Consider the following 23451-nt stretch of genomic DNA (forward strand, 5'->3'; position numbering starts at 1 on the left):
GTGCTAACTGGAATTTTTATTTTTGTCAAGACACTGTGTTTAAAATTTTTACAAAGGACAAACTCCATGGGTTTCCGTTAGTGTTTTAAGAATTTTTCTTTAAAAAAAAAAAGCCAACAACAACCAAAAAACACCGCCTTTTGGAAAGAGAAATGACAGACACAAAAGAGACTCTGGTAAAGAAAATGGGGCAAATTTCTGATAGCATTACCCCAAGGGCAGAGGCAGGACCCAGATTATACCCGGGGGCCCCCCTGATAATAACACGGCCTCTGCAAAACCTCATTCACCACATCTGGGGTCCCCTGGTCTAGCCAGGCCGATGTACCTGGTCTCTGGGGGCAAGCAGGTCTCTGCAGCCCTCCGCAGGGATACAGAGATGGCTGGGGAGTCGTCCCCTGCGGCCCTCCAACCCCATCCAGTGGCAGCCCCTTCCTCCTTCTACCCCATAGTCTTGCTCAAAACCGTTTCCTTCTTGGGGGTCATGTTCCTTGGTCGGATTGTGTGAGCACTGGGAGTTCCAGAGCCAGGGAGACCTGGGCCTGGAGCCCTCCCTTCTGGAGCCTCTCTGCTCCCACAGGTTGGAGATGCATTGGTTCCAAAATTTGTTTTTAAAAATCAACAAAAACAAGACCCAGAAAAAGACCAAGTCTGGGGGAGAAAGAGCGACTCTGCTCTTTAAAGCTCCCAAGTCTGGAGTTGGTCGGTGGTGCAGTTCCAAGAGAGGCGGAAGGTGAGCACCAAGGGAGTGTCCAGCTGGTGCTTCAGGCTCCCCAGGAGTGACTATAGTCAGGCGCAGGGAGCCAGCTTCAGCTGCTTTTCCACAGGTCCTCGGGGTTTCCCGAGGACTCGTTTGCGTCCCCATTTGAAGGGTTTGTTCAGGTTCACTTGCTTATTTGTGTCATTGTACATGCGGGTGCATGTCCACATCTGTCTGTGTTTGTGCAGGTGGGTCTGCTGTAGGGTGTGGGGGTGTGTGTATACATATATGTCTCTGTGGGGGGGGGGAGGGGGGTGTGTCTGTGTGCGCGAGTGCGCATGTGCGCGTTCGTGGATCTGGGCGGGACGGAGCCGGGATACAGGCTGCGCTCTGGGCTGGAGCTATACCCGGGTAGTGGAGTGTGAGTGGGGCAGCCCGGTACTGTTGAACCCGGCGGCGAAGGTGTTATAGGGGTGCAATGTCTGCAGCCCCACCAGGGAGTTGGGGATCATAGTGATAGTGTTGGGGGTCATGAGTGGGATGTCATCCGGGGAGCGCCGCAGGGTCAGCGTGTAGTCGGGCAGCGCAGTTAGGCGCAGGGTGTCATGGGGGGGACCCGCCTCGCACTCGTGGTGGGTGGGGCCCAGCTGCAAGGCGGCCAGCTCCTCCTCAGGAGCTGCTCCCAATTCAGGGGCCCCGGCTCCCCTCTGAGGGCTCGGCTGCCGCAGGGGCTCCTGACGCCGCTTGTCCTTCCGGTAGTAGAGGGCAGCGAAGGCCAGAACGTTAAGGAACAGGAGGGAGGCCCCCACAGCGATGGTGACACTTAATTCAGTGGAGTAGTCACGAGGGTTCTCCACCAAGAGTGGCCCTGCATCCTGGTCCCCATTCCAGGACCCTTGGGCGTTCTCGTTGCTGTAGGCAGGGGAGATGGCTGGCCGCTTGGTGCTCCAGGTCTTGCCGTTGGGCCTGCGGGTGATGTGGGAGCTGTGCGTGGTATCCGGGGGCGGCACTTTGGTGGTCGTGGACGTGTAGTGGAACATGTCATGCAGGTTGTATAGGTGGGGCACCAGGTGTTTCCAAAAGGCCACCTTAGTGGCCCGGTAATGATCGCGGACCCTTGGCTTCAGCCCGATGTGAAGGTAGAGCTGGTCTCGGGGATTGTATTTGGACCAGGCCACTTCCTCAAAGCGGTTGGCCTTGGTGTGAATGAACTTGGTGTCCTGGGGGACCGGCTTGTTGGGATCCCTGAAATACCACATGGGAAATCTGGGGTCACCACTCTACCTAGATGGGCAAAGGGCCTCCCAACATTCTTCCTCTCCCACCCACCCCTCAACCTCTTCCCCAGTCCAAAACTTCCCACCATTTCCATCTTTTGCAGGGTCCCTCCCTCTGTCCATACCCCTCCTCTTCCCCAGGCGTTCGCTCCAATAGCCCATGGCATCATGGAAACCATCTCAACCTTCCCTGTACCCGTCCTGTAAGATCAAACTATCGGACTCTCACATGCTACAGAGCACCCGTCAATATTCTCAGCTGCCCAGTTTCTCCAAGAACCCTTTAAAGACTTTCTTTGCGGAGGGAATGGGGGAGATAATTAGGTTTATTTATTATTATTATTATTATTATTATTATTATTATTATTATTATATTTAATAGAGGTACTGGGGATTGAACCCATGACCTTGTGCATGCATGCGCTTTACCACTGAGCTATACCCTCCCCCGCTAAAGACTGTTTCTGAATGGAGTTTATTCCCACTTCACAGGGCCTCTAACCATCTAACCTTGAATCCCGTAGTTCTGCCAGTAACTCTCACTCCTGCTCAGTCCTAATGCTAACCGAGTTCTAAGCCTCAACAAAATTTTGGGGGGAAGAAAAACGACATGAAAGACTCAAAAGGGGCATGTAGGAGGTGGGAGAAGGGTTACCAGTCAAGATTTGGGGACTGTCTTAGGAAGGGAGCTAATGGAAGAGATTTAGATAGAGGAGCAGAGGGGAGGGTGTGCTGGGGTCTTGAAGAAGAAGAACTACTTTCTCCTTACCCGGTCTTGGCAAAGTTGGTCCAGTAGGTCATGACAACAGCACTGAGCATGACGTCGTTCTTGGAGAAGTTGCAGGGGAAGAGGTCAGTGGGGCCTACCATGGGGACACCGAAAACATAGGGCACTTCATCCCCATGAGCTGCATCTGACCAAGCCGGCTTCATGAGGCTCTGGCAGTGATGGTAGAAGGCGTAGAAGTAGGTGGGTGAGCCGTAGCGAGCATGCAGATCAGCTGTCACCACTGAGGGCTCCACCCACTGGTGGTCAGTGAAGAGCGCCACCAGGGTTTTCCGGCGGGTCTCAGGATTGTCCCGATCTGCCCAGTCTGTGTACATGAACTTGATGGTCTCCCGCAGAGTGTCCTTACCCTCAGGATAGCCATACAGATTGTCCACAAAGTTGGAGACTGAGTAGTCAAAGTCGGTGCCAGAGACCCCATCCTCAGGGTCCACCACCCCTTCCACAAACTTGAGCCCCTCACCCTGGTTGACACCGAGCATGATGTCATAGTTGAGGAACTCGCCCTGTTCCATGAGAATCTCAGGGTCATCGGGAATTACATCTCCGTCAATCACGGGGCCGAAGGCCACGTGGTAGCGGGCCGGCTGGATGTCCTGCTCCACCAGCTCCTTAGCACTCTTTTGCCGAAGACAGTCCACCATGTCCACTGTGTCAAGCACGTTACAGCCCACCTTGTCTGCCAGCAGGCTGGTGTATTTCACTGGTTGGTAGTTTACGGCCCAGCTGGACAGAGCAGAACCGCTCTGGATAATGGCCCTCTGGAAAAGCCCTACAGAAAATCGGCAGCACCAGGTCAGATCTGTCATGTCACCCACGACCCAGCCCCCCCCCCCCCGGCCTGTCCCTGATGGACAAACCAGATGGCTTCTGACTCCTCTGTTACCAAGACTGCCCTCTGGGTTGAACGGGTTGTGAAGGAAGAATAACCCTTTTGGCCAGAATGATGGGTGAGGACCAGAGGAGGGGTTGCTGGGCCCCTTTCCCGACTGGTTCCTGCCTGCTTCTCGCTTCCTTCTTCTGGGGTGGTGGTTGGTAACTTGGGGGTTAAGGACATGCCAGGAAGAATTAACCCCTTGAGTCCCAGACATCAGCTTCCTGATACTCCCTCTCTTTATCTCTCCTTGTCTTCCCCTCTTGCTTCCTGCCCAGCTGGGCCCAGCTCTGTGCCAGCATACCACCAGGGAGCTGGCGCTTCCACCACAAAGGGGTCTTTTTCATGAGAGATGAGAAATGCAGGCAGGAGAGAGCTTCACATGCTGGGAGTTTGGGGAAGGAGTCCCGAGGGCAAAGGCCTTGTGGTCTGAAAGTCTCCAGGGAACCTGACCTCCCAGTCCATAGTCTCCACAGAGAATTTGCTTTTTCTGAAGCTACTGCTGCCTCAGATCCGTATTTTCCCCTCACCGAGAGGAAGCCAGTCCCCCGAACTCAAAAAGGAAATTATTCCTCCACGCAAGGGAAAAAAAAAAGGTACCATTCTCTCTCCAGTCCCAACATTCCCAAGGAAGGGAGAATCCAGCCCTAAGGTGCACAGTTCTGCTCCTCTAAGAGGAAGGCGGTGTGCACAGGTGAAAAGATGGGTAGAGAAATATAGATTACTACTTAAGAGAGCCTCACTTTTCAAAAGATTATTCTCCATTGATCAATTACAGAAAGACAGAGAGAACAAATCTTTAAAGCAGCCGGGCTTCCAGGGTCACAGGCCCGCTGTGAGACAGAACAGCAGCACACCGAGCAAGGCTATCTCCTCCCAGGGAAATAGAGCGTCACAGAGGAGGCACCGTTCCTCTTTTCAGAGAGAGAGGCACCCTCATAGCCAGTCACTCCACCCTCCTCTGTGGAAGAAAGAGATTTCCATGCTCCTGCTGTCACCTAGAAGCGCATTCTAATCTGGGATGTAGATCCTACATCCCCTACATCCCACCTTAGGCTTCTCTCACCAGGGGAGTCCCTGGAGGGACTGAGATAGAATTTCTAGGTCAGAGAAGGTGATTTTTCTTTCTCAGAGAGACAGGCCTTCTTCAAAGAGAAACTGCAAGTCTTCCTGTGAGACTATCTCGATCTCCTAAGGTTGATCTCAGTGAAAAATCTCCTGTCTCCCAGATTTCCTTACTTCCTAGAAGGGCACCTATTTCGGGAAGATCTCTTCTTTGTGAGAAGCTCAACTTTGCCTCTCAGAGATCAAGAGTACTCTGTAGTCCAAAGGTGAAGAGAAGATTTCCTGCTGAGCAAAAAAGGGGCCTTGTCGGCCGCTTTGGAGGGGTCACTGGCAGAGGGACCCACAGCAAGGAGAGAGGTTTCCCTTCAGGCTAAAAATGAGTCTCCCTTGGGGTGGGGTCATACTGCCATGGCGGGCAGATCTGGAGTCTGATCAGAGTTACCCATCCCTCAGAGAAAGCCCACTTGCAGGTTAGTAACCCTCACTTCGGTCCTACCTCCTGCATCCAGGACAGTCCCCTACTTGCACAGACTTGGTCTTCAGAGAGAAGGGCAGAGAATGAGTGTTTCTTACACCTAAAAACTAATTTCCACCCTAGATCACTCCCCAAAGTCACGTGTCCTTCCCACACAGAAAGATTTCCCCCACCCCAAAAGAGCCATCGTCCCTGCAGAGAGAGACATTCTACTCCCACACTCCTAAATAAGACTCCGTTAGAAGGAGAACCCTCCTCTCTCAAGAGGTAAACGGGATCCTTTCCTTCGCTCTCTCACACTGGGAGAATTATGTCTACCCCTAGAGAAACATTTCCCCTCCACTTCTACCCAAAGAGATAGCCAGGTGGCAGGTCAGGGCTCCTCATTCCCCTGGGTGCTCTGAGGACATGGAGCTGGGCACCCTGGATCCTCAGGGCAGGCAGCCAGTGCTTGGCTAGTTCGTGTTTTGTCCCAAGAGCTACTCACCCTCAGAGTGATGTGACAGCGTGAGGAGGCTGACACAGGATGCGCCGATGCCTGAGCCAAAGACAGTAATACGGCGGGGATCACCACCGAAGAAGGCGATATTCTCGCTCACCCAGCGGAGGGCCTGGATTTGGTCAAGGAGCCCATAGTTGCCCTTGGCGGCCTGATCGCCAGTGCTCAGGAAACCTGGATTCAACAAAGGGCATGACAGTGAAGGCGGAGGGATGGAGGATTTGGACGACGATGGCAGTCAGGGGCGTGAGGACAGAGGATGAGCATGCAGCATAGTTCTCTCCACCGAGCTAGTGTTCACCATTGCTCTTTTCTGCAAGGTCTAGCAGCATCACTGTAAGAAGGGTCTGCTCCCTACCTCCCACCCATTCTCCAGTTCAGAAGGAGGGGTCACCAGACCACTCAAAGGGGATGCCTCCAGGTGGGAGACAAACTGCAGGAACTGCAAATTCTCTGCCCTGATGTGCTAGCCAGGACCTTACCCTAGCACCTGGCAAGAGAGAGGGGAAGAGCAGGGACCCTGGAGTCAAATAGTCCTTGGTTTGAGTCCTAGCCCTACCACTTCCTGGCCATGTAGGTTTGGGCAAATTGTTTACAATCTCTGGGCTCTAGTTTCCTCTTCAGTGAAATGGGGATAAAATACTTCAAAGGGGGAGGGTGTGGGTATAGCTCAGGGGTAGAGCATGTGCTTGGCGTGCACGAAGTCCTGGTTTCAGTCCCCAGTACCTCCGTCAAGGGAGAAAAAAAAAAAACACTTCAGAGGGATGTAACAAGGATAAAACCAACAGGAACATCTCTAATATGCCCAGCATATTGTAAATCTATAGTTACTTCTCTCTCTCCTTCCTTTTCTCTCTGGAGGAAGTGAAGATCCCAAGAGGCAGCAATCCCTAAGCTCTCCTTGCCCTTCCTGTCCAAGTTCGTCCATCTCCACTTCCTTCCAGGGCCTCAGATGACCCCTTCTCCTCATTCTCAGGGCAGGTCCTCATCTCCCCTGCCTCCAAGACCTAATAAATCAGAAACTTTGGGGAGGGGACCCAGCAGTCTGTGTGTTTAACAAGCTCGCCAGGTAATTCTGCTGCCTCCTCAAGTTGGAAAACTGCTGGGTTAGACCATCTTTTTTGTCGGGTGGAGAAATGGGGAAGTCAGTGCAGCATGTTACCACAGAAACAGGTCTTCCCGCCCACCCACTGGGATTTGCTGCTGAGGAGACATGTCACCATGGAGACTACCTTCCCACCCACCTGCTGGGATTTGCTGCTGTGGAGACTTGTTGCCATGGAGACTACCTTCCCGCCCACCTGCTGGCTATCCCACAGAGATGTCCTATATTCCCCCCCCTACCCTGCTTCCATTTTAGTCTGATCTTGCTGCTTCGTTTCATCTCTCTTCCTTGATCCTTCGGCTCCTTGGAAGGCTCTGTCTTCTCCTGCCTTAGGCTTTCGGAAAGGTTCTTTCCAAGTGGGTAGTTGTGGCACTCCTATGCACTGGAAACCCATACCCAGGTCAGTATTTTTTGACTCCACACTTAAAAGCTCATTCACGGCACCTGGGATCAACTTTGTGGGAGGCCACGTTTGAGGAGGCTCCCTCAGCTCACAGAGTGTTCTCTGACAGTCCTGGCAGTCCACGGGCAGAAGCTGAATTCAAATAGACTCAAGCAGGCACAAGACCTCATCACTGACTTTCTCGAGTCCTTCTGTTTCTAGCTTCTGCAAAAGAGCTCATTTCCCCATCTTCACGTGTGTTATTAATTTACTCTTGGTGCAATTAAGTATGTAAAGTACTTAGTTATTCCTCTCAGGACCTAGTCACAAGCCCTCTTTAGCCCCAGGTTCCCGATGAGGAAATGAGAAGGAATTAGAGAAAGCCTGAATGAGGATGAACGCTGGAGCCCGTGTTCCTCTAGACAAGGGAACCAGCTTCTCCTCTGCCTGGCCCGTTCACAGGCTGATGCTGCTCCCGCAAGTCTGAAAAAGTGTGCTGACCGAGATCCAACCTGGCTGTCCAAGCCTTAAGACCCTCCAGCAAAAATCACTACGTGCTTCTCTCAGCCTGCCTGTCCTCCTTCCCGCCTCTCTCCTTCCCCCATTTTCTCTCTTCCTGTTCTCTTATCTAGGCAATAGCAGACTCGACTTCAGCCTTTGCCAAGGTATCGTTTGGTGAAATGTGTCAAATATGTCCATCCTAATCAGCAGGAAGAGCCTGCATTGGGATGTAGTAAAGTCGATTTCTCCGACATGTACCAATTTTCTGGGTTAGGAACAAAGGCCCGAAAGGGCAGAGTGGAGGATTTAACCATCACTCTCTGCTCTCTCTCAGATCCCACAAACCTCGGGATAAAAGGCACTGAAGTACGTGGATGACGCCATGTCAGCCATCTTGCTACAAGCATTCTCCTTGAAGTGCTCTACCCAACAGGCTCAGGTGGACAATAGAGCAAACCCCACTGACCACAAGCACGCAAAACCTGGCAGTCTGGGAGAGCAGTCACTTGCTGCTAGCTCCCCAGTAACTCAGCCATCGACAGAAACCATGTGAGAATGAGGGCTGAAATACCAAACTCCAGAAACTGTCAGAGCAAATCTGAGCCAGTCTTCCCGGACCCAAGTTTCTACTGCAGTACATGGTAAGCTGCTTGTCAACAGAAGACAGAGGATCTGGCGCACTGTAGCAAAACCAGATATCTCAAGGCTTGGTGTTGACCAGGTTTTCAGTTTGCCTGAAGGGTACCTGAGCAAGGATGTAGTATCAAATTCCAAAACCCGGAATAAAACTTGGCAAGCCCCTAATTTCTCAGCCCCAGGGATAACCACAGCCTAAATCCTGCTGGGGTCCCTTTCTTTTGTGGGTCTCAAGGTGTCGGGGCATCTGAAATAATAGCCACCCCTCTGCCTTGGACGGGATCCGTGGACTAGCCTGTGGCATTCTCCAAATACATGAAAAACCCAAGATGTCTAAAGAAGCTCCTTAGAGGGAACCAGAGAAGCTCAGGGCTCCAGAGAAGCTGTTGAGAGGGAAGGTGAATGAATACATATAATTGAGGTCCAAAACTGGCCTCCTGTTCCAGGATGTTTTGGGAAACAAAACAATAAAGCTTCAGCTATACAGCAAAATCCCCAAAAGTCAGGTCAAACCCATCTTCTATATCTGGCTCCAAGAGACCAAACCATCTTGTATGGACCTAGAATCCAATCAAGGGCTTACTGATTACATTTGTGTTCCAGGGCAGGCACTGAAGGGGACAGAGAAAGTGGTGGAGAACTTCTGGCCAAATCTCGGTTTATGGCTCCTTCTGAAGTTTGGGTAATATTATTTTGATTATTAACTATTTAAGCCCAAAGAATAAAAATCCTGCCCCAAGATGTGCTGTTCTGGTTATTGAAACGGCGGTGGTGGGGTCTCAACCTGAATTTCATGGATGAGTTTCAGTGGGATGTTTGTGTGCGTGTGTGTGCGCATGCGCATTTTTCTGGGGGAGAGTCCATAGCTTTCATCAGAATTTTCAAAGGGGTCGAAGACTCCCCCACAAGTTAAAAACTTCTGATATACAAGCTTAAGGATTAGGGCAGCTGAAGGGTTGTGAAGTAATCAGCAAACCAGGATATCATTCCTGTACGGCTCACAGCTCCCAACTGACACTTCAGATCCTGTGTCTCTCCTCTGCCTCTTTCTTGCCTCCTTCCTCTGTGTCACTCGTGTCCTCTTTTCTCTCCCCCGTCCTTTCCTTCTCTTCCTTAGTTTCTCTCCTCTTTTCCCCGACCCTCCACTCTCTCTTTCCCTTCATTCCTGGTCTGATCATTTGGAACTGAAGCATATTCTTAGCAGTCTCCGCGCTTTCCAATGATCCTTATGGCATGGTGCTTTGTATTGACAATTTTTTTTTTTTGCTTGAACTGATGTGGGAATAGATCATGCACTAGGTCTGACTGGCCTTGGAGGAGACGGGGGTCAGGCCCGGTCAGGCCCCGACACACTCATGCTCTGGGGCGCAGACCCCCGGCCGTGCAGGCCTTACCCGCACTGGGGGGACGTGGGTCACCACCTGGCCCGCAGTCCTGCACAGCTGTCAGTTCTCCTGCCACGCCAGGCCTGATTCACGTTTGGCCCAACCCTGGGGGCTCAGCCGGACCCGCACAGTGGCTGTATTGATAATTTTTAAAAGCAGCTGAGTTGCACATTTTCTATCACTTTCATTAAGAAAATAAAGTAACCACATGGCTTCTGGCCTTCAACTCCCATGCTCGTGTGTCTGTGTATCTAGGTGTGATTACATTTGTATATTCACTACTCTTCAAGAACTGTGCAGCCCTAGCGTGTGGGTTTGCAGCCACCTTCATGGTACCATTTTTACTGTTGGAGACTCAAGACAGAACATGTTACAGGAGCTTTGCCATGATGTCTGGGGCAACTTAGTGAGACAGAGGAGCAGCAGCAGAACCCTGAAACCCAAAGCCCACTGGACTGTAGTAAGACCAGGGAGATGCCCCGTGTACGTCACACCCAATAGCCAGACACCCCTGAAGGGGATGCAGGCTCCACTTTTCTCAGGGACTATCCTTTCTCCAGCCTGAACCCCCAAAAGATGTCTTGCTATCCCACATGGCATTATGGGGAAGTCAAGAGGAGATGGACTTTCTGCATACATAACTGTACCCAGAAGTGAAACGCAGCTCCAGGGCCTCTGGGATTTGAACTGGCAAAGCAACACACTCAAAAGCAAATTAAAATAAGGTCCTGTCAGCCAACCAGCCCTGGCGTCAGCCAGGTCCAATTGCTGGTTCAGACCCCAGGCCTGCAGACCTGACAAACCGCCTAGACCCAGACTCCCACCAGCACTCTGAGGACACCAGCCCTCTGGGCAAGAAGTTGGCTTCTTTTTGCACCACTCCAAGGGCTGTGGGCCGTGTGCACCCTCAGCGGCCTAGGTGGGCATCCAGCAGGGGGCAAGGCCCTGTGTGCTTAGTTGCTCTCCCTGAGGCACAGGTCTACCTCAAGGCCTTGGGCACAGTTAGGCGTTAACAGTTACCAGGGAAGGCACAGGCTAGTGGGGCAGCCTAACTAAGCATATATAATGACCAAGTAATATATAATAAGCATATATAATAATCAAAATAAGCCTGTGGGTGACAGAGTATGTGTGGGGAAGGGCATGTAGGTGTCTGTGAAGCCTTTGGGAGATAAGTGTATAGGGGTGGGCGTGCATTTGTGTGACAGGTGGGAGTGTATGGGGATGTACGTGTGGAGAGAGTAGAAGATGTGCAGTGTGTATATCTGGGGTGTGCACGAGCATGGGATGAGTGGAGGTGAGTGTATAGATATGGATGGCCAGGTGCGGGGATATGGATACGTGGACACATAATATATTTGTGGGGTAGGGAGGGGGAATATGTACATATATATGTATTGAATATATATGTGCCAAATATTTTTTGGAAGAATGTGTGTATGTGTGTGTGTGGGAGTACGGGGGGTTGGTCTGCGGGTGTGTGTATATGGGGGATATAGAAGTGTAGTGCATGGGATGTGTGTGTAGATGTGGAAGCAGGGATAGGAGTTGTGTGGGGGTTGCTTTTGTATATTGTGGGGGGGGTGTGGACATGCAGGTATGACTCCTGTATGTCTAGGGAGGGGGGATGTTGGTTTTTGTTTGTGTGGGGAAGGTGAGGGACATCTGTGTGTATGTAGGTGTTGGAGTAGATGTGGAAATGGGGTGTTTTGGGGGACAGGGACATGTCTGTGTATGTGCCGAAGGAATATTTATATACATTGAAGGTATATATGTGTGGGGTTTGTGTGTGGATGAGAATGTGCAGGGCGTGGATCTTTGTGTAGTATGTACATCTGGGGGTAGAGGAAAGTGTGAGTGTGGGCATGTGTAGTGCATATGGGTATAGATGTGAATATAGTGATGTGGAGGGAGAGATCTATGGGAACGTGTGTGTACACACGCATGGAAGGTGTGAGAAATCTGTGTAGATGTGGGGTACAGATGTGGAGTGTCTAGAGGTATATGGGTATGTGGACATGTGCACAGGGGAGACTATCTGTGTGGAGTGTGTATGGAGCAGTGGGGGAGTATATATAGGTGAGGGGGTCTGTGGATGTGGCTGTAAGGGTCTATAAGTGTATGGGTATGTGTGTGTGCTTGTGGGGGGTGAGAGAAATAACTGTATGTGTGCAGACATGGGAGGGTATGTGGGTGTGTGGATATATGATTAGCTAGAAGGAATACGGGTGGATGGGTAGGGATGAGGACAGGACACTAGAAAATTAATGGACTCTCCAAAGCTCAGCCAAGCACAAGCCTAGAAGCAGAGACCTGGCTTCAGACCTCAGAGAAGGTGTGAAGTTTGACCTGAATTTCCAATGGCATCTCAACATTCCAGGAAAGGACCTATGGAAGCCGGGAAGCTCCCGGCCCTTGGGCAGGGGCCACGGGATGACGACATTGTGACTATGCTTGTTAGCACTAGCTAGAGAACCCAGGTGGCCTGCTTTTAACTCCTCAGCATTCTGAAACTCCCTCCCTGAGAACCCAGGCTTCCTTCTAGGCCTCCAGCTGGGAACCGTACCTAGTACCCCAACCCGATAGTTGAGGGTGATGACGATGACATTGCCATAACTGGCCAGGACGCTGCCATCAATCATGTTGCCCGTGCCTTCCATGTAAGAGCCTCCGTGGATGTAGACCATGACGGGCTTAGCGCCGCTGTCCCGGATGTCTGCAAGGAGAAGGGGTGAGACGCGGGCTGGGTAAGCTGCCCGTCCTCCCCGACCCCCGCCAGCCCTGGGGGGGTGCGGGAAGCAAAGCTATCCCAGGTGCCAGGACACCACCACCTGCTCTGAGGGCGGGACTCATCCGGCGCTCAGCCTGGAGCTCAAGCATTGGCCAGAGACAGTTTGACTTCAGTGATGTTTTTAAAGACTCTGGTTTCAAGTGCCTCCCAGCTCAAGGCAGCCAGGCATGCCTGGTACAGCTGGGCCTAGAGAGGCAGTGGCCTGGCCCTGGGGACAGGGAGCAGGAGGAAGAGGAAGGACTGGTCCCTTAGCTGGATCAGTGAGTCCCTGCCCTGGGCACCCAGGAGTCCTGGGACCTGACATGGCTTTAGATAGCAGGGACGGGGGAGCCCTGAAACCCCCGAGACTAGACCAGTTACATGGAAATACGGCCATTGGCAGCAGCTGGCCCCCCAGTGCAGACAGAGACAAGAGGGGTGGGAATCAGGGGTGGCACAGGGAGAGAACAAGGGAGAATGTGGGGACAGGGGAGTGAATGGCAGAGATGGGGTGGAGGGGACCTTACTGACATGGTTTCTCAGCCATGTGCTCGTTTACCCCACTCTCCCCGGGCATCAGGCTGACTTAACTGGCAACGCTGGGGATGGAGAAGAGGAGGGGGCAGAACTAAGAACGAGAGAGCCTCCCCCAGTCAGCATTAAGATGAAGATGGTGCCTCCACAGAGGCTATTCAACCAGGGACCTTTAAGCGGCCGCTCCCAAGCCCCAGGCAGGGAGGCATCAGGGTGGGGCGGCCACTAGAAGGCTCCCAGCCTGATCACCTTGACCCGCAGCCTCCCAGTCTGTGCGTTGGACCAACACTCTGCCACACCAGCACAGCCCTTCCAGCCACCAGTGGGCCCCCCTGAGCTGTCTGGCCCCCGGGGCAGGGCCAGGGCCTGGAGGTAGAACGGAATGCTCTCTGCTGCCGAGCAAACACCACCTGTTTTCCCAAGGAGGAAGGAAGACTGGTTCCACTGTCACCCAAGGATCTTATGCCATCCACGGACTGGGCTGCGGTGTCCTGGCCTCAGCTTGGCGTGGCAGCCCAGTCCTTCGAGCCCTGTCCTGAACCTATTGCAGCCCCTGGCCCCCAGGCCATCTCTCGCTTTCTGGGAGAAGGCTGAGGAGGTTCTAGGTGGCGCTGTGCCCCAGCCCCTTCAGTGGTCACTGCCTCCCTCCTCAGTTCAACCGCCTGCTGGGCCCCTCTCCCAGGAGCCAGTCTCCCCACAGAACACAGGTGTCTCCTCAATGAGAGAAACACAGGCATCTCCTTGCCATCCAGTTTCCTTTGTGCCTCTCCTTGCCCTCCCTCAGCCCTGCTTTCTCTCCACTCTCCCTGCTGCTCGGTAGGGGCAGGTGCCCGTGAACCACAGAAGATGGAGGAGGAAGCTGTCTCCAGGCAGTGTTAGTGGAGGACCCGGGCGAGGAGGATGCCCTCCCCATGGTTCTGCTCATGGTCCCCTGCTCCCCCCAGCCGTGTCCATCACCCTGGAACTCCCCGTGGCCGACCAGGCCAAAGATGGATGAATAGCCCAACGGCCTTGTACAGGAACAGAAACACACCAACGGACGGACAGACAGACAGACGGGGCTTCTCCCCATCGAGAGGGGGAGGGGCTCTGTGCCATGCACCAGCCGCCGCGCCCTGCAGCCCCCAAATACCTTCATCTTCATCCCCGTCATTATCCGCTAAGTCCTCGCCCTGTTTCTTAGCGCCGGATCCTGGGGACCAGACACGGGGAGACACAACAGCACAGAACAGAGAACAAAACAGAGAGAGAATTCAAAAACAGCATGATTGCAGTGTGGCCCAGCAAGCCAGCTCTGGGCCTGGGCCCAGGACAGGCAGGAGGGATGGCAAGAACTGAGGGAATGGGTGGGCTGAGGCCCAGACCTTCATCAGGATGATGGTGTTGCAGGCCCCTGCTGTGCCGGCCTCCCTGCACCTCCCTGTCCCCCCCGCCCTGTCCCCAACAGCCCATCTCAACCAACTACCTTCCCAGCTGGGAAGGAGGAAGCAGCGGGTGGGCCCAGGCACAGAGCCAGAGACCCACTCAGGGAAAGGACTTCTCCCGGGTGGAAGGGGCTGCACGTGTGTACACAGGCCGGCCAAGCTGGAGAGCAGGGGCAGGCACCGAAGGTGAGAGGCGGCGTGGCCAGCACGTGTAGATATGGATGTGGGCTATTGGGGCAGAGCCTAGGATTCCAGCCCTGAGCTACCTGGGCCCAGTGGGCGGGCTCAAGCTGGGCCTCAGCTGACCCTGATTCCCACAGGAGGAAATGGGAGATGAATATTTCCCTCTGGTCTTCCTCGCTGGGGCCTGCTCTGGGTAATGGCAAATGGGGTTCCTGCCCACAGGAACCAGGCCTGAGAGAAGCAAGCATTGCTCTGAGATCTAAAGAGAGCCAGAGAGGGAGGGAGAGAGGGAGAGAAGAAAGGGGAAAAGGAGAAAGGGGCATATGAGAGAGAGAGAGAGAGGAACAGAAAGATAGGAATAATGGCAGTAGCTCCTACCATGTACCGAATAGTTACCATGTGCCCAACACTACTTCTGCCATATTGTTTGATCCTTACACCCCAGTGAGGAATATACTATCTTTATTCCTGTTTCACTGATGGGGAAACTGAGGTTCAGAGAGGTAAAGTGACTTGCTTCAGATCTCACAGCTAGGAGGTGCTAGAGGTGAGATTCGAACCCAGGTCTGCTTGATTCCAAAGCCCATGGTCTTTCCACTGCATCATGCTACCCTTCTGGGATGGGGGAGAGGGAAGGGGAAAAATCAGGCAGGAAAGAGGTGGAGCATGGAGGGGAGGGGAGGAAAGGAGAGAAAAGAAGAGACTAGAGAAGAGAGATCTTTAGGACCCGCGGGTGAGCTGGCACCAATTTGCCTTCCTGGTCTAAGGAGACGAGAATGGCTTTGAGAAAGAGGACCCACTGCCTGGATGCTGGTCAGTGTATGGAAACAGAGCTCATTCTGCTGGCACCCTGGGGCTTCTACCCTCTTGCCTGTGACACCAGATACTCTCAGCCCGGAGGCAGCAAATAGCCCTCTTTCTCAGCTGGTCTGGGTTCCTGTGACTGAATTCCCTTACAGCTATTAATCAAAACAGAAGCCGCCCTCATATTACAAAATGGCTTTTCAACTAGGGCAAGAGCCCAGCCTGAGGGGCAGAAACTGCCTCCGAGCTTCCCGCACCTCCAGTGGCGCCTACTGTCCTCACACTTGCCGACGGTACTGCCCTCTGAAACTCCAGGGGACTTGGGGCATCATCACTCACCCAGTGGACAGCCCCCCAGCAAATGGAAAGGAATCACTCATCCTGAAACACGAATTCCCTTCAACTTGATGGGGGTGAAGGTTAGGGGGGACAGGACACATCTTCAACTCCCCTGGGCCCTGACTTTGAAGCTGCGTCCCTCTTGCCCCATTTTAGGAGGGTCCCCGGGTTGCTGCCTGCCTTGTCTCAGCCTCCTCCACACAGATGCCTTTGCTCCCTTGGCTTAGCACTCCTTCAGCAACTGCTTGCGGCCAGGCCTGTCTCCCAGGCTAGTTCAACAACCGTCCCTCATCCCAGCGCTGGGCTGCTGCTGCAGGGTCCCTGTCTGCCCTGTGCCCACCACAACCCTCACTGCCTCTGGGGACGGGTCTCCCTGCACCTCCCAGGAGGCAGGCTTTTTAAGTCTGTTCCAAATGGCCTACAGGCCCTGGATAGAGAACAAATTGGAACAGCTAAGTGACCAGATCCCCTTTTCCATGCTGTCTGGAACCCACTTCCCAGCTTGGGCTGTGGGGCTTAGCTAAGCTAGGCTAGGGACTTTGGCAGAGTAGCAATCAGCTCTTTAGTTATTTCTAACTCTTTTCTCTCCTTCCCATCCCTCCACATCTCAATAATACCTAGCACACGGCCTTGCCCATAATCAACAATCATGATTGGTAAATGTTTGGATTTGGAGCTTCCTGTCAGCTCTCAAGGCAAACTCTCTGGACTGGACTTAGGTTCTGGTGCCAGGGGCTGGGGTGGGGGAAGGGCTCATTGCTCCTAGGAACTGGTTGCAGTGAAGGGCACCTCCTCACCTCTGCACCCAAGTAAGTCCTCGTAGGAGCAGGTTGAGGACACCCTCTTCCTGGACTCATGTCTAGGTTAATGGAATGTTAAGACCAGAATCGTCTCCTACCACCTTCCGATGCGGAAACAGAGGTTCTCAAAGGAAAAGACGTGCCTAAGGTTTCCCCATGAGTTAGCGGCAGGTCTGGGACTCAGTCAAGCTAGTGGCTTCCAGACCCAGACTCTTTTTGCAGCATCACAATATTTCATTCGTGCAAAAACGTGTTTACTGATTGCCTCTTGACTGTGAGGTCCTGGGCTGGGTGCCGGGAGGTGATGGACCACTTATCCTCAGGGCAGCAGACCTCACTCAAAGCTTCTGGATGCATTGAAAGCACTCAGTGCTCCTGCTCGACATGCAGATTGCCAGGCTCAGTCCCCAGAGATTCTTACTCAATAGGGAGCATCCAGCCCCAGGAATCCTGACTACCCCATTTGGGGAACCCTGCCCCTACGATTTCAAAGGAAAACAAACTGCAAGCTTGCCAAAGGGTTATAGGGACCAGGCTGTGCTCTTCCACCTGTTCTTGAGTCTGTTTCTGTTTCCAATTCGACCTAAACCATCCACGTTTCACCATTTGTTTCAGAGTCGGGGACGTGGGAATGACCAGATGAGAGTGGCCTCACATGCTACAGTGGAAAGAACGTCACCCTGAGGGTCACGAGACCCAGGTTTGGGTCCCGGCCCTGCCACAGACCAGCGATTGGGGCCTTGAGCAGCAGCAAGTCACTCTCCTGGGCCTGTTTCCGCATCTGTAAATTGGGATATCAATGCCTGCCTCATAAGCTTCCAGAGATGTGGAGAGGATTTTCTGAGCTAAGTAGGCAAGTGCTTTGCAGAAACCATAAAGGGGGATTTGAACAGGGGGCACAAATTCCTCCCAGCAAGAGGGTGAATTTGAAATTCAGGATCGCACGCATCCTGTAGAGTCCACAGCTCCCCAGAAACCCCCAAGGTCTGCCACCAGACTAGGCCGGCTCAGCTATGCCATGGCCAGAGGTGGTGGGCGGAGTCGGGGGCAGCATTACTAACACCTGGGTGGTTTGGTCTCAGCTCCAGGGCTGGAGAGTTGAATCTCCACTTTGTCCCCAGGAAAGAGCACGAGAGGATGAGCTGGTGGCTCCTTCACCAGGAAAAAGGTCAGAGCCTCTGGCTCCATCTTGGCGGCCTAGAGTTTCTCCTGAGGTGTCCCGGAGACAACCTCTGGCTCTCTCTTTAACATACACTTTAGGGTGTAATTTGGGGCTGGGGAGGTTGGAAGAAATGGGGTGGTTGCTTCTGCTCTGAATCTGACTTAGGCCACCAGATCCTCCCTGAAGAGCAGCCGGGGCCCCTGGCGGAGGTGGAGCTTATGCCTGCTCACCGACCGCCCCCTAAGCCCGGGCTACTTGAAGGAAGGCTGGGTCTTCAGGGGCAAAGGCAGGTGGGCAGGCAGCCCTCCCTCTCTCTCTCTCTCCCTCCCCGCCGGCTCGCTACCTACCTCCTTTCCTACAAATTTTCTTGTTGGGCTTTCGGGCGCATTCCTTGGAAATCCGCTTTACTGTAAAATGAATAAAAAACTAAAAAATAACAGGAGGCCTCTGCCCAGGGGCATGCACCCCCCCACCCCCCCCAGGCCCCAAGAGCTGCTCTGCAGGCGGCACATGGCAGAGAGCCTGTCCCACCATCTCCTTGTTTCTGTCACTTACCTTAGTGTGACCCCCGCGGGAGGAGGCATCAGCTAGTGAAAGAGGAGGCACCTAAGCACTGCCCACCGGGCTTGCCCCCCAGCCCCCCACACACCCAGCTTCCTCGGCCACACGCACCTACCACCTCTCAGAGCAGGTGGAATGGTGACGGGGGTGGGTGGGCCCGGTGGAGCCAGCATCCTCCCGCGGGCAGCTGCCAGCCGTGACCCATACTCCCCCAGGGGACCCCCAGCCAGCACTCTGGCCCTAGACCTGTCAAAGCTCTCAGGCCTGGCCAGGCCCCTCCTGGTAACAGTTCACTCACACATGGGAGCTCAGACAATGCTGGGAGAGGGAAGAACAGGGAGGAGGAAGGGGGAGGCCAAGCAGAGTGATGGTGAGAAGCCTTTTTACAGACAGACAGAGGCATGCTGCAGGGCACACCACCACATGCAAGCCACAAACACCACGGGGCAGGTGGGAGGCGGGGAGGGCACAGTGCCTGGCCGCACTCACCATCCTCCGTGGGCACATAGACGTTCAGGTAGAGGCAGTCTTCGTTGGGCTCCTGGATGTAAGTAGCCACGATATCCAAGTTGGCCGTGAACCAAACAGGCAGCATGACTTCGGGCACCGCTGTGTGGATGTTCTGGGGGCACACTGGGGGAAAGTGTGTGGCGTTCCGGATGCCCGACCAGGATGGGGGTGGTTCAGGGGGCAGGAAGCGTTTCTCGCCGATTGGGGGAGCTGCGTAGGGCACCCCCAGGTACTGGTCCACAGGCCCCAGGATCTCACTGGGCAGTGGTACCCGGGCACCCCTTAACTTCCCAAAGTGAGTGTTGACCGTGGGTGCTGGGGCCTGGGTACTGGCCCTCAGCACCAAGCTGAGGAACCACAGGGTGAGACACAGGCTCCGGCCAACTGTGGGCTTGGGGCTCAGGGACAGCGAGGGCGGGCCAAGCCGCAGCCACATGTTCCGGGCCGGGGGACTGGCAGGAAAGGCAGATTCCGGGGTCACAGCATCAGCCCGACAGGCGGCCCCTTCATGACCACACTGACTTGAACCTCAAAACTGAGCTCTCGAGGGACACCTACAGGTGCCCAGCACCGTGGAGAGCAGGTCGTCCAAGCACCACAGCTTCAGAAAGGGGACTCCCTCAGGGCCAGACAGGCCTGTGGAAAGAGGGAAGGATGCGTCATCCAAGATGGTTGGGGAGGGCTAGGGAGTCGGGCTTGGGGCCCCGCTGGGCTTGGGCTCTTCTCCTCCTGGGAGGAGGGGTTTCCAGTGCCCGGGTTCCAGGGACCCACAGATGATCTCTGTTGCCAGTCAGAGCCATTCACTGCACCTGGCTGCAGTTGGAAAAGCCAAAGGGGATGGACAGATGGACAGTAGTTGCCACTGCAAGTGCCCAGTCCCCAACTTCAACTCCTCAGCCAATGGAGCTCACTGGGGTCAGCTGGAGCCAGAGGAGCACAGGGAAGTGGAGCTCTGGTCCCCGGGCACACTGTGGGGATACTGAGCTCTCTAGCCCCTGGGACTGTCACCCCACACAGGGACCGCTACATCAGGAGAGGGTAGAATTGAGAACCTCATTCCAGGACGAAGACAGAAGAAGGGAAAGCAGTGGATAGGCAAAGGGTCCCACGGAGAGATCCCCCCTCTTCCTCAGGCAGGGCAGGGGCAGGATGGCCATTCATCAGACTCCCCAGACCATCCTGTACATTTCTCCTCAGCCCTCACTGCTCCTAAATCCTTAAGCCTTGGTCCTTTCTGTAGGCTATCTCTAATTCACATGGGGTGCCAGAAACTGAGGCAGAAAGTGTTCTGCCTAGCACCCTAGGCATTGTGGATGCTCAGCCAGTGTAAAAGAAACAACGGAGTGTGGAGGACACACACTCAGAAACTCAGAGAAATAAACTCACAAAGACTCAAAGAGGGAGTGACAGAGACCAAGCCAGGATCACAGACACTGTGATATTCACTCACAGAGACATACATTCCAAATCCATAGAGATCCCCTCGTACAGTCCCACGTTCTGAGACAGAGAGCTTCACAGAGCCAGAGAATCACAGAGATACATTCAGAGACACACACAGACTTACTGAAACATAATCATACACACCGCATAGGTAAATATCCAAAGACACATGCAGCATGACGGTGACACATAGGTGGAGACAGGAACAGAAATAGCCACACACTCAAGGCACACAGGCCTTCTGACACAATGGTTGTACGGTCAACACATATACACCGGCACACACAGACACTCCCACGTGGACACACACACAATTTCATTTCCCCCCATTTCTCCCGCCTTCCAAGATTGTAGGCCTGTTCCTTTAAGAACTAGCTGAAGGGGTGGGGGAGGGAGATTGGGAACGCCCGGCAATCGGCCACCACGAGAGGGGAATGACAATGTGTGTGTGTGTGTGTGTGTGTGTGTGTGTGTGTGTGTGTGTGTGTGTGTGTGTGTGTGTGTGTGAGAGAGAGAGAGAGAGAGAGAGAGAGAGAGAGAGAGAGAGAGAGAGAGAAGAAGAAGAAGAAGAAGAAGAAGGAGGAGGAGGAGGAGGAGGAGAAGGAGGGAGGGCGGGCAAAGCGACTAAAGGGGTGGGGGCTCAGAGGAAATGGGGAGCAAAGTATGGGTGGTTAGATCCCAGACACAGCCCAGAATGCACCCGGGGTGGGGGGAAGGAGGGGAAGGGGAAGGAAGGGGTAGGAGTAGGGAGGTGGGGCAGGAGGGAGTGGGTGTGTGTGTATGTGTGTGTGTGTGTGTGTGTGTGTGTGTGTATGTGTGTATTGGGGGGGGATAGTCCGCAGCTGAGTTCACACAATCCCCCCATTCACCGTCTCCATGGCAACTCTGGGGCACAGACCGCTCATTCACACGGCTTCCCCGCCAGCAACCCCCCCCACACCATTAACCCTTTCAGTGCCACCCCTCCCCGCAAATTCCATTAACCCTTTCAGGATGCCTACCTCTCCAGTAACCCTTCGGCGCCAAATGCCATTCCCCTTTGAGTCAATTCCCTGCAGCCCCTCCCCCGGGAACACCTAGACAAATCGACCGACCCCCAAACGCCCTCTGTACCCTAGGACCCACTGTGAGTCCCCAAGGCCAAGATCTCCATCCTGATCCAACTTGCAATTTGGGAGAAGACAAGGGGAGGCGGAAATGCCGGGGATTAGAATGGCATCTGGAGGTACTTCTGGGGCTGGAGCAGTGTTGGGCGAGGGGCATTGTGCAGGAATGGACTGGTGTTGAGAATTGCAATTTTGGGGGCTACGCGGGTTCAGAATGGTATTGGGGGACGGAGCTGCATTGGAATGGGGGAGGATAGGATAAAGGCCTCTGTTGATGGGGGGGGGGCTGCAGAGAGTGGGGGAGGGAGCCTGGCTGTGAGATGCTATGATGGAAGAGGGATGGGGCTGCACTGCGGGGGAGGGGGACTGTCGATGTGCAGTTCAGGAATGGGGCTGGGGGCCCTCAGGAGGGGTATTTTGATGAGCATGCGGCCCGGGCTGTGGAAATAGAGGGACCACGGACAGGAGGATGATAGGGATGCGGGATTCAGGGAGGAGGTGGAGAAGAAAAGAGAAGCGGGGGAGGATTGCGGGGTCAGGGATGCCGATGGAGAACATGGGGTTGAGAAGGTTGAGGAGCACTGACTGGGGAGTGGAGGACCCCGGGATGGGGAGAGGACAGGATCGAGGCAAGGTATGGGCAGCTAGAGGATGAGAGACCGGGGCAGGCGGCCTCACCTGTTCCCCGGGCTGTTGCGAGCGACTGAACCGGGCCACGGACCACCCATATCGCTTCCAGGCCAAGGGCTCCGCACCCGAATCCCCGAGATCTGCTCTCCGGCAGCCTGGCTGCTGTGCCCGCGCACCAAGGGGGCGCGCTGCGCGTGCCCGGACACGGGGGGGCGCGGTCCCTGCCATTAACTCCTTTTGTGCCAGAGATGGCTCAAGTCCTGGGGCATGGCCCACTTCCTCTCAGGCTCAAGCATGCTCTGCTTAAGCTCTCTCTCCTTCTCTCTCCCACACACCCCTCAAATCAGACAGGTGATCGTCCCAGGCAGCGAGTCCAAACTTTACCTGCAAAGCTTGAGACCTTGAAACAAAGGGAGAAACTGAGGCACCGCCTGCAGGAGTCTCCAGTCATCCTCCACAAAGACCCGCCTCTGCCTCACTCAGCATCCCTCACCTCTCCTCAGCACCAGTGCTACTCAAGCAGCAACCAGTAGGTTGGTGGGGGGTGCTTTGCCCTCATCCCGTCACTCTCCCAAAGGTCAGTGCTGTTCCTTTCTGCTGCTTCTGTAGGGGCATGTCAGACTTGGACTGTCAGCATGCCAGTTGTCCGACCATTTCAGTCTCTCCCCTCCAGATCCGGCTGTCTTTGTGTCTTCTGTTTCTGTGTGTCATGCACCTGTCCAGTTTGTTCAGCCCCTGCCCCCAAGCCCCTCTTGAGTGTCCCTTATCCCAGCCAAACCTCCACCCCCATAGCTCCTCAGAATGCTCCTGCCAGGGACAGAACTGGTCAGAAGTAAGCTTCAGTTAGTCACGTTCACCTTTACCGTCGGGGATTTCCATTCCTTGCGCACACAACTCTTAGACTTGGTTAAGTCCCATCTGAGCAAGAGCTTTGTGGACTTTGAAGAGGGATTTAATTTTAAAAAGTTTTATAACTTGGGTATTGACTGATGCTCCTGGTGTTACCAGCACACTTGACACTTCCCAGTGATGATAGAGTACAACTCTACGGCCTGGACGGTGTCCTGAAGTTGTCAAATCATCCGGTACCACCCACCCACGAGGCTGGGGCTGGCCCTCTTCCAGCCCCAGCTGGGCACACCAGAAGACTCCATTGTAGTAAACCGGTTGGCTCTCCTGCAGAGCCTTAGATCTAATGCCCCAAACTTGAAGGCAAGGGGGCTGAGAATGGCCCTGCCACAGCTCCAAATGTGACTCTGCAGCCAGTTTTGCATTTTCTCTACTGTAAAATACGAGTGAGCAGGTCATCCGGGGTAACTGACAAGGTGGGTCGTGTGCAAACAAGCCGTTCCAGCGAGAGCAGAGAAAAGGGTGCTTCCTTTGGCTGGTTTCTTTTCCTCTTAGGACCACACTGTCTGTCCTTCCACCACCTATCTGATGGTGACACTTGCCAACAGAGGGCAATTTTTCATCCCACAAATGTGACTCAGGGAAGTTCT

The 23451-nt window shown here is 54.1% G+C and overlaps 1 protein-coding gene and 1 long non-coding RNA gene across 4 annotated transcripts in view; one reads left to right on the top strand and one right to left on the bottom strand.

Annotated features, from left to right (window-relative positions):
* Positions 1–9031, top strand: part of LOC116150939 (uncharacterized) — a 30797-nt gene extending 21766 nt beyond the window's left edge. The window contains exons 2-3 of the long non-coding RNA XR_004134781.2: positions 8000–8306; positions 8905–9031. This is a non-coding gene — a long non-coding RNA (uncharacterized LOC116150939). The remainder of the gene's footprint in view (positions 1–7999; positions 8307–8904) is intronic.
* Positions 78–22117, bottom strand: NLGN3 (neuroligin 3). 3 transcript variants are annotated; one of them, XM_031446425.2, is made up of 8 exons: positions 22001–22117; positions 18753–19409; positions 18050–18109; positions 14123–14182; positions 12253–12402; positions 5666–5851; positions 2747–3536; positions 78–1945 (listed from the first exon to the last, which is right to left on the bottom strand). In XM_031446425.2, exons 2-8 carry the CDS (start codon positions 19207–19209, stop codon positions 1102–1104), a joined length of 2547 nt encoding a protein of 848 aa, XP_031302285.1. In that variant the 5' UTR covers positions 19210–19409; positions 22001–22117; the 3' UTR covers positions 78–1101. The 3 variants fall into 3 exon arrangements, with proteins under 3 accessions (XP_031302285.1, XP_031302286.1, XP_031302287.1); XM_031446426.2 differs by lacking the exon at positions 18050–18109; XM_031446427.2 differs by lacking the exons at positions 14123–14182; positions 18050–18109.
* Positions 22118–23451: the final 1334 nt, after the last annotated feature.

This window comes from Camelus dromedarius, chromosome X, assembly GCF_036321535.1.
Source record: "Camelus dromedarius isolate mCamDro1 chromosome X, mCamDro1.pat, whole genome shotgun sequence".
In the NCBI taxonomy this organism is placed as follows: domain Eukaryota; kingdom Metazoa; phylum Chordata; class Mammalia; order Artiodactyla; family Camelidae; genus Camelus; species Camelus dromedarius.

What these genes read in the sequence shown, in the direction of transcription:
- NLGN3 (XM_031446425.2), bottom strand. Translation starts at nt 19,209, where the DNA reads ATGTGGCTGCGGCTTGGCCCGCCCTCGCTGTCCCTGAGCCCCAAGCCC. An exon ending in CTATGTGCCCACGGAGGATG is followed by an intron (nt 18,110 to 18,752) that starts GTGAGTGCGGCC and finishes TTCATTTTACAG; the next exon opens with TAAAGCGGATTTCCAAGGAA. An exon ending in GCTGTCACATCACTCTGAGG is followed by an intron (nt 3,537 to 5,665) that starts GTGAGTAGCTCT and finishes GATTTTCTGTAG; the next exon opens with GGCTTTTCCAGAGGGCCATT.